Raw genomic sequence first — 10,227 nt, forward strand, 5'->3', positions numbered from 1 at the left:
TCTCGTCCATGTTTCTATCTCCCTCCCTCTCCCTTCTTCTCTCTCTAAAATCAATAAAGGAAAAAAAAAAAAAAAAAGACAGATGTGGAGCGAAGTAAGAAGATATCAGCATTATTTTTGGAAGGAGGGTCAAGTGAGGGAAATGTCTTTTCAGGTCATTTTAACTTGATAGCGATTTCCAGTGTCTCCCTGGACATCATAGCTCAGGAAGCAGCTGGTGGGAGGAGCAGGGGCTTTATGACTGTTCACGGAGGAGACACTGGCCAGGAGCTTTGACACTGACCTTTTCCTTCTCCAGTCCAGGCTCACTCACCTCCTGCCGCCATGTCCTGCCAGCAGAACCAGCAGCAGTGCCAGCCCCCTCCCAAGTGCCCCTCCCCCAAGTGCCCCCCAAAGAGCCCAGCCCAGTGCTCACCCCCAGCGCCCTCTGGCTGTGCCCTGAGCTCCGGGGGCGGCTGTGGCCCCACCTCCGAGGGCGGCTGCTGCCTCAGCCACCACAGGCACCACCGCAGGTCCCACCGATGCCGGCTCCGGAGCTCCGACTCCTGCGACAGTGGCAGTGGTCAGCATTCTGGGGGCTCTGGCTGTGGCCACGGCTCTGGGGGCTGCTGCTGACCTGGACTCCGACGCTGAGACGAGCGACTTTAGAGAAAGCAAAGTTCCAGGGACCGTCCTCGGCCAAGCGTGTTTCCGCTCAGCATCTGCGTCTCTGTGCCCCTGGCCGGCGCTGGGTGCTTCTGCCCAGCGCTGGGTCATCCTCGGCGGCCCTTCTGTCCACCCTCCAGGGCCCCACTGAGTGCCCGCCGCAGGCTCGGCCGGAACTTGCAATCTACCCCATCAATCATCACCCTGTCTGACCCTGAGAACAAATAAAGTTGTCGTCCCTCCGCCCCGCTGGCTCTCCTTGACTCTGGTCCCACGCAGGTGGCTCTGTGAGTCTCCGCCCCTCTGTTTCTCAGGCCACCACTACCGGGCGGGAGACAGATCGGGACTCTAGACCAGAAAAACAAAAACAAAACCAGCAGGTCCTTTTCCTCCAAAAGGTACTGTGGGAACATTTCATGTTGGGACAGGAGGAGGAAGGGTACTGGATTCAACCCCACACCGATGAAAGGAAAGGTCCCCATAACATGGTATGAGAAACGGACTGGCTTAGGGCTCCACCCTGCAGGGAGGTGACCTCCACATTCAGAACACAGAAGGGATTCCAGGGCCCAAGTAAGAGAAGGTATCGGGAGGCAAAGAACCCAAAACCTACTAGAAGAGTCGCTGAGAGACCAGGAGAGGAGAGAAAGACCTCGGGATGGTTTTTAACTCGATTTCTTCGATAAGGATCTAGGGGCACAATGATTAGAGATAAAACTCCAGAGGTTGTAGATGCAGGGGAGAGACTGGGCTATAAATAAACATCTGATGTGAGAAAATTGGAAAGAAAAGTGGAACTGAGAAATGGTGTCGGTTTTAAAAATAATGAAAATCTTAAGATCCAACATTTCCTTAGCACTTACTATATAAGCCGGCATGATTCCAACTGTTTGGTATACAGTTCTTCAGTTAATCGTCCCAACAGCCCTGAGATGTGGGTGCCCTTGTTATCTCGAGTTTCAGGTACCAATACGTAATTATCGAACATCTTCTCAACTTGCCACAGAGCAGTCTGGTGGCAGGACCAGCATACTATCCTGATTTCCTTCAAAGTAATAAAATTCTCCCTAAATAACTTTCTTTGAGCCCAGCTCAATGTATTTAATGTTGCTTTTTAAACTCTGTATCACTAAAATTCCAAAGCACATAGGTCAGAGCTGCGATAGTACTCCATCTGGGGAAGAAAGGCTGTCCCTGATTTTAGACAAAGTGACACCATCAACTGACCACATCCTGCTGGATCAAATGTCAGTGCGTCCATGCAATCTCTTCTTCCCTGGCCCGCCACACATTCCCAGATCCCACGGCTATGCAGAAGTGTGGTCCCACTAGGGCACCTGTGACTGTTTGCTTATCCACCTGTCTCCACCACTGGAAAGTGAGCTTGAGGTCTCCAGTTCCCCTCCCCCCCACTCACGGTCTTGTAATGCCCTCCCCACCCCGTATACTAACTTACACTTCGGACACTGCCGCCTGCTCTAACCGGACCAGAACAACCTCTCCACAGGCTTGGTGGCAGCAGCAGGCTGGCTGGGGTCCTGTGTGTTGATGGCTAGGCATCTGTGCTTTGAGACCTCAGAAACCTCTGTGCCAGAAATGCCCCACAGCCTCCTGAAGGGACCCACATTGGTCCCAACGCACAAGGACTGTTCAGAGGCACAGAGGCCAGGGAAAGGCAACCCTGGGTCAAAGATAGTAATCAGATGGTGGATGAGCTCTGCCCACATCAGCTGTCAGCGAGAGTGCTCAGGGACACCTAGTGGCCACCTGTGGCCTGTGTTCCTGTCTCACCCCAGAGACAGTTGCTAATCAGTGGGGAGCTGCCCCAGCTGATGAGGCAATTTGCAGCTCCAGGGGACAAAACTGACCCTAAAGAAGTTTTAAATAGTTTGAAAAAAAAATTTTTTTTTTTTTTTTTTATCAACAAACTATAGCCCTAACCAAGCATGGTCCTGTACACCAAAAGATCGCGGGTTCCATTCCCAGTCAGGGCACAAACCTGGGTCGTGGGTTCCATCTGGTCAGGATGTGAGCAGGAGGCAACATATTGATGTTTCTCTCTCACATTGATGTTTCTCTCTCTCACTTTCTCTACCTTTCTCTCTCTAAAATAAATAAAAAAATATATCCTTGGGTGAGGATTAAAAAAAATCAACAAACTATAACTGCTCATGGCATTTACTCAATGTTATTATTACTACATATTATTAGTCCTCCAGAACTTCTATATAGTGAAAATACAGGGAGTCCTGATGTGTTAAGGAATAAAAACTTATTTCCCAATTTTTAAAAATTGAGAAAGAACAACGGAGATTCACAAAAGTATTGTAAGTGACCGATAAATACAGGTTCAGCTTCTTTAATAACCACAAAAGCATTTTCCCACCTGTCTGTTGGTAATGATCAGGCCTGGGCACCTGAGGTGGTACGTGGTCAGCATATGCATGGCAGTGGCAGTGGCCAGCTCAGCGGTGCATCCAAAAAACTTAAAAAGTCATTGCATTTGACAGAATAGTAACTATTTCTAGAAGGATGTGATTACTTAGAAGAGTAATGAGATGGAACCTGCCTCAGTGTCCAACAGTAAAGGAATCATTAACTCCATAAAATGGGTGAAATACTGCTCAGTCTCTAGAAGCACTTTTAAAATTGGGCAAATCACATGACAATGTGTAAAGGAAGCATATACAGTGTGCAGCTGGGGTCCGTTTTGTATTCACCTGTTTAATTTTGTTCATATTTCCAAAGTTTTCAGAAGTTTAGTGAATACTCACTGTCAGAAAATAACTTTATTTTAAAAATAATAATAATAATTAGGATGAGATGCCTGAGAATCAGGAGTCCTGAGCCTCCTTGGCCAGAGGATGTAAGGACTTAAAACATCAGTGCTAGTGTAGTCATCCCTTTAGGTTTATCGATGAAGAAACAATCATCTCTTCTCTGCCATGGTCACTTTGAGTCAGTGACCAGCTCCAGCCCCTTAACCGGAAGGAAAGAGAAGAATGACTGCAGCTCAGGGCCCAGCCTCCCTGAGGACCCTCCGTGAGCCCGGGAAGGGGGGGGGGGGACCCTAGTCTGGGTCGGTTCACTGCCCCTACCCCATTGGCCCACTCCGCTATTGTGCTGGCCCTGACTAATCTCAAAATTAATTGCCTTTTCTGGTCCTCTTTGCAGCAGGGCTCCTCACTGTTCCCCAGTGTTGTTGTTAAAATGTCACTGGTGTTGTTTTATAAATAATTATAATTTTTAGTGCATACATGTGAACTAGCTAGGACATTGAAATGCTCTGCTTTTGAAAACTTATTTCAAACAAAAACTCAGCAGTTATGGGGACGCTTCCTAGGATTTTGTCCAAGCAGAGAAGGGATGCAGGAAAGCCATCTCACTTGTCGGCTCTATTGTGAGCCCGTGTCAGGTCACTTTCTTCGAACCAAACAGGGGAGAGGCTTCTGTGGGTTTTGGACGTTCACCTTATTAGAAGGTTGCAGGTGTCTCTGGCCCAGCACTGGGAGCTCCACACCTCGGGCTCCCCCAGGTCTCTAGAGAGTGAGGTGGGTAGGGCACGGGGGTTCAGAAGAAACCCTTGGGTGAGAGACGATACCTTAGGGTTTTTACTCTCTCACACTTGTGCACTCACCCAGTTAGGAAATTCATAGTTTATTTTCTTCCTAGCTGTCAATACAATTGAAAATTAAATTAAATTTGAAAGAAAAAAATAAACTTACAGTCATTTTAAAGGCACGGAACATTTTATGAGATATTATTGTTAAATGTACCCAAACTACAATGGGAACTTCACAGTTTCTTCTGTGTTGTTTTCCAAACTGTCACCAATAATTTCAAAACTGCTTTCCTCTTGTAAATGGTCCCACATTTGCTTGAAGGGTGATGCCATGAGTGGCATGTGTACCTCAGTTCCACGTCACTACAGCAGCTGTTAGCAGGAAACGATAGCTCTAGGGGATTATTTGTTTCCCTAACAACACACACACACACACACACACACACACACACGCTTACTCACACACGCTTACTCACACATATTTACCCACGTGCTTATCTAGCTCCAGACACTAAGCATCCCTTGGAGTCCAAAAATAGCTGACATACTTATTTCACATAATTTAGAGTAGGAGGAGTAGTCACTGAAGCAGGCAGTCTGTTTATTTTTTTTAAATCCTTACCAAGGACATTTTTGCATTTTATCTTGAGATATAGAGTGGGAGGGAGATAAGGAGAAACAGAGAAAGAAACATCAATGTGACTGCAACCGAGGTACGTGCCCTTAGAGGGAACTGAACCCGGGTCTCGAACCCGGGTCTCGCAGGTTCCCGGGCCAACGCTCTAACCCCTGAGGCAAACAGGTCAGGGCGAGCAGTCTGTTTAATTTGGTCATCTAGCAATAGGTGACCAGGTGGTTGCATCTCCTTGATGAAATTCTCTGGGATGTCTGTAGAGGGCGGTGTGGGACAGGGGAAGGAGCCCAGGACTGGGATCCAGCGCTCTAGGTTTAAGCAGGGCAATGCTGCTTTCTCTATTATGGAGACCGTAACAATAATAATCCCTTCCTGCCTACACAGAGGTGCCAAAAATAAGATTAAGAGTTAAAGAAACTGGGCTGAACTACAAATTGATAAAAATGATGATGTATGAGAGAGAGAGATGGGACAAGGAAAAAAGCTGGAGTTGGTTGAAGGTACCTTGTTTTATAATTTTGACTTCAAAATAATGTGTTTAATACATGAATAAAAACAAAGGTATTAAATTTAAAAATCTCTAAACAGTGAAAGCAAACTATAACAAATGTATCTAATTGTATATGAGGTTGATAATGTAACTCCAGTGAGAAAAGAATCATTTCAAGTAGCTTTAAAACACAGTATTCTGACTACATCTCTGTTCCAAGGACAAAAAAGAATCTCAAAGAAACCTTACATAGCCTTGAGTGGTCTTATCAGTAGTAGTAATATTGGCATTGGCATTTGGAAAATATTGTAGCTATATTGCAAAATAAAACAAAAAAAGACCAAAATTTTCAATATAAAAGGGGAAAGTTCAGAAATAATGTAAAGGAAATATATATCCCAAAATGTTAATTTAAATTGAAATATCATTATTCATTCATGATTATTTTTTAATGTATTTCCTCATACTGTCCACTACAATACCTAGCAGCAATACAAACTTAGAAGTATTTTTCATCTTATGAGACATCTTATTTTACTGGACAGCAAGGAAACTATAAAAAAAAAAAAAAAAGGAAATTTTGAGAATCAAAAAGAACAATTATTGCAATTTATCAAGGCACATCAAAAAATAGAGAAATCCATTAGTTCATAATGGTAATTCCTTTTAAAAAATAAATGGTTATCTCCCTGGCTGGGTGGCTCAGTTGGTTGGCGCATCATCCCATACACCAAAAGGTTGTGGGTTCAATTCCAGGTCAGGACACACACCTAGGTTTCAGGTTGGATCCCCATTCGGGGCATATATAGGAGGCAATGAATTGATGTTTCTCTCTCACATCGATATTTCTCTCTCTCTCACTCCCTTCCTCTCTTTCTAAAATCAATAATAAGTTTTTTTTAATTATATCCTCAGGTAAGGATTAAAAAATAAATAAATAAAATATTTTTTTAATTTAATTGTTTTCTTTGGTAAGTGCTAGGCCACCAGCTCATTATTCTGAAAATCGGCAAGAGATAATATTTAGCACTTTTCCATTCTTTCCTGTCTAAACTGTAGGTCAGGTTACCACATAGTGATGAGAAAAGTTCTTTTGACAAAAATAATTTCACTTAATAAAGGAAGAATGAATAATAGAAATAGAAAATCACCATTTATTAACCCTTAAAGAAATAATGGCTCTAGCAGCAACCATCAGTACGTGTTTATAGCACTAGGTGAAAGGTTTACAGGGAACTTCAAAACAAATGCATGGATGGTGCCAACACCACTCAAACCTACAGATCAAAGTTAATATCACTAACATGAAACATCCAGATAACATGTGCCTCCTGTATGATACAATAAGTACATCACATCACATTTGATGTATGTTTGCACCCCCCCACACACACACACAATTTTTTAAATTTAATTCAAGCTTCTATATCTAATGACCAGTTATAAGAAATACTGGGAGATATAAGGATATAACAAGAAAGTTAAATGGCACCAGAAAGAAGCAATCAGGTGAAATCAAAATATGAGAAATTCTTTAAGCTGAATAATCTGTTTCTTTAAAAAGTAAACGATGTTTCCAGATCCTGTCTATTGTAAATAATGCTGCTATGAACATAAGAGTGCATATATTCTTCCAAATTGGTGTTTTGGGATTCTTAGGCTATATTCCCAGAAGTGGGATCTCTAAATCCATTTTTAATTTTTTTTAGGAAACACCATACTGTTTTCCACAGTGGCTGCACCAGTCTGCATTCCCACCAGCAGTGAGTGAACCAGGGTTCCCTTTTCTCCACACCCTCCCCAGCACTTGCTTGTTGAATTATTGATTGGTGTGAGGTGATACCTCATGATTAGTGACATTGAGCATTTTTTCATATGTCTATTGGTCATCTGTATGTCCTCTTTGGGGAAGTGTCTATTCAGGTCCTTTGACCATTTTTCAATCGGATTGTTTGTCTTCCTGGTGTTGAGTTGTATAAGTTCTTTCTATATTTTGGAAAGTAACCCCTTATCAGATGTCTCATTGGCAAATATGTTCTCCCATACAGTGGGTTCCCTTTTCATTTTTTTGATGTTTTTGTTTGCTGTGCAGAAGCTTTATAGAAACAGAGGCATGGACACATGGAACAGACTGACAGCTGTCAGAGGTGAGGGAGAGAGGGCACTGGATGAAAGAAGGTGAAAAGATTAACCAAAGAATATGTGCATAACCCATAGACACATACAAGAGTGTGGTGAGGACCAGAGGAAAATGGATGGTGAGAGATGGATGGAGGTGAGCAAAGGTGGGGGTGGGCACATCTGTAATAATATAAACAATAAAAACAAAGTTTAAAAAAAATGATGTGAAGGAGGGGGGGGACTGCTACAGATGAGAAGAAATTTAAGAGACATATCAATCTACTGTGTGATGCTTGTTTGCATCCAGATTCAGCACACGACTTCAAAGCCACAGTGTTTAGATAATTGTAGGAATGGGAGCATGAGTAAGGTGTTGTATGATATTAAAGAAATATTGCTGCCCAGCCAATGTGGCCCAGTGGTTGAGCCATGCACTAAGATGTCACCATGCACTAAGATGTCACCGGTTCGATTCCTGGTCAGGGCACCTGCCCAGGTTGTTGCCCGATTCCCAGTGGGGAGCATATGGAGGTGGCCAGTCGATGCTCTCTCTCATCGATGTTTCTTTTTTTCTCCTCACCCGAGGACATTTTTCCATTTTTTGTTCAGATAGAGCAGGAGGGAGAGAGAGGAAGAGAGAGAGAGAGAGAAACATCGACTTGAAGGGACACATCGAGTGGCTGCCCAGGGCCGGGGACAAACTGCAACCGAGGTACGTGCCCTTAGCGGGAACCGAACCCGGGTCTCTCTGTACCGCAGGCCGACGCTCCAACCGCTGAGCCAAACCGGCCAGGGAGCCGGGCTCTCATCGATGTTTCTATCTCTCTTTCCTTCTCCCTTTCTCTCTCACTAAAAATCAATTTCAAAAAAAAAATTTTAAAGAAATATTGTTAATTGTTAGAAATAGTAATGGCATTGCAGTTATATACGGAAGAGTAGTGCTCTTGTGTGTTCAGGATACCTCCTCCAGCATGTATGAGTGGGGCAAAGAATGTGAAGTGTGGGCTTTGTTTTAAAAATAGTCCAGAAAACATGTGTGTGCATGTGTGTGTGTGTGAAAAGTGTGTGTGTGTGTGTGTGTGTGTGTGTGGGCAGGGATGGGGGGGGGCAGGAGATGAAACCATCTCGACAAAATATGTGTTTGTTTGTTTGTTTGTTTTATCTGAGTGTTGAGTAATTGGGGCTGACTACCCAATTCTGTCTCTGTGCAGATTGAAATTAGGGCCAAAGAGTAGGAGTGAGGCCCATGACAGGGAGCCGGCATGGGTAAGGATGCCAAGAAGCAGCCCGCTACACCATGGCCGTCAGAGAGCTTAACACAAAATGTATGGGTTTGTCTATGGTTTATCCTGTGGCCATGTGGCTGGTATATCTCCCCTGCCTTAATTATAGACTCAACCCTATTACTTTCTAGTTCATTACCTTGTTTTATTGTCTTCATAATGATTATGTGATTCTCTTGTTTGTGATCTGTTTATTTTCTATCTTCCTCTCCCCCTTCAGCGGTTAACGTTGAGGGCAGGAACTTTATCCCCCATTCTGAATCCTCAGCATCTAGTATAGTGCTAGGCAGAATTAAGGTGCCTAGTAAATATTTGTTGAATGAATAAATGAAGTGTATTACATTATATTTAATTATAGTAACAAATCCAGGAAGACAATGCTCAGCAATAAGGAGATGGTTAAATAAACAGTGAACTAGCATAAATGGAAAACTATTCTGGCATTAAAAATGTGCTGTGAATGAATGTTTATTGTCATGAAAAAATGCTATAATATGTTATTGGGTAAAAAGCTTAGATAAAAAAAATAGCATTCACAACCTGAATATATTTTTTTAAAGAAAAAAAAGTTTGCATAGAGAATGATATGGAGAAATACACAACCAGATGTAAAAATGAGTATCTGTAGATGGTAGAATTATGAGTTGCTTCATCTTTGTTTATTTGTATATTTCTACAATGTACACAGTTATTCAATGACTGTTTAAAAGTTCATTAATATTAAAAACTTAATACAAAAATTTTCTAACAAATTAAAAATTTCTAAATGAAATAAACTATTTTGTGAGGCAGTGAGCTAAAGTCCTAACTCTAGATGTGTTCAAACATTCAGCAAGTTACAATAGAAGGGACTTTTCCTGCATTGAATGAGCAATCCTACTACATAGCTCCTAATAATCCTTTCAAATATTAAAGATATTGTGAATTTTTGCCTGGCTAGTGTGGCTCAGTGGATTGGGCATCACTTCATGAACTGAGAGGTCATCAGTTCAATTTCTGGTCAGGGCACATGCCTGGGTTGTGGGCTCAGTCCCCAGCAGGGGGCTTGCAGAAGGCAGTTGATGGATCTTTCTCTCTCCCTTCCTCTCTCTAAAAAATCAATAAAACATATTTTTAAAAAGATATTTTGAATTTTGGAGTATTTACTCTCTTCACATTTTTATTAAAAACATATTTTTAACTGAACAAGTAGTATATGAATTGTTTCTACTTTATTATTAATTATGAATCCATTACGGAATGGATATAATGTCAGAAATGAGCCCAGGCATTTTTCATATGTTTCTGAACTGGGTGGAGTGTAGGAGTAATACTCTGCTTTGTACTGAGAATGCGCCACACCTTGATGTAATTTCTGATGTGTACAAAGTACAAAGCGAGGATTAAATTATAGAGTTTATGCTGTCAACAATCAATCAACACTTGTTTTTGAACAATTTCTATATACAAATCGGGTGCTGAGTGGACAGGGAAGCACCAAGACATATAGGGC

At 42.5% G+C, this 10,227-nt stretch overlaps 1 protein-coding gene across 1 annotated transcript; it reads left to right on the forward strand.

Annotated features, from left to right (window-relative positions):
• The first annotated feature begins 324 nt into the window (after window positions 1–324).
• Window positions 325–615, forward strand: LOC118636905 (late cornified envelope protein 3D-like). Its single transcript, XM_036271837.1, has one exon. The coding sequence runs from the start codon at window positions 325–327 to the stop codon at window positions 613–615; it is 291 nt and encodes a 96-aa protein (XP_036127730.1).
• The last annotated feature ends 9,612 nt before the right edge of the window (window positions 616–10,227 follow it).

This window comes from Molossus molossus, unplaced genomic scaffold (genome assembly GCF_014108415.1).
Source record: "Molossus molossus isolate mMolMol1 unplaced genomic scaffold, mMolMol1.p scaffold_m16_p_20, whole genome shotgun sequence".
Classification (NCBI taxonomy): domain Eukaryota; kingdom Metazoa; phylum Chordata; class Mammalia; order Chiroptera; family Molossidae; genus Molossus; species Molossus molossus.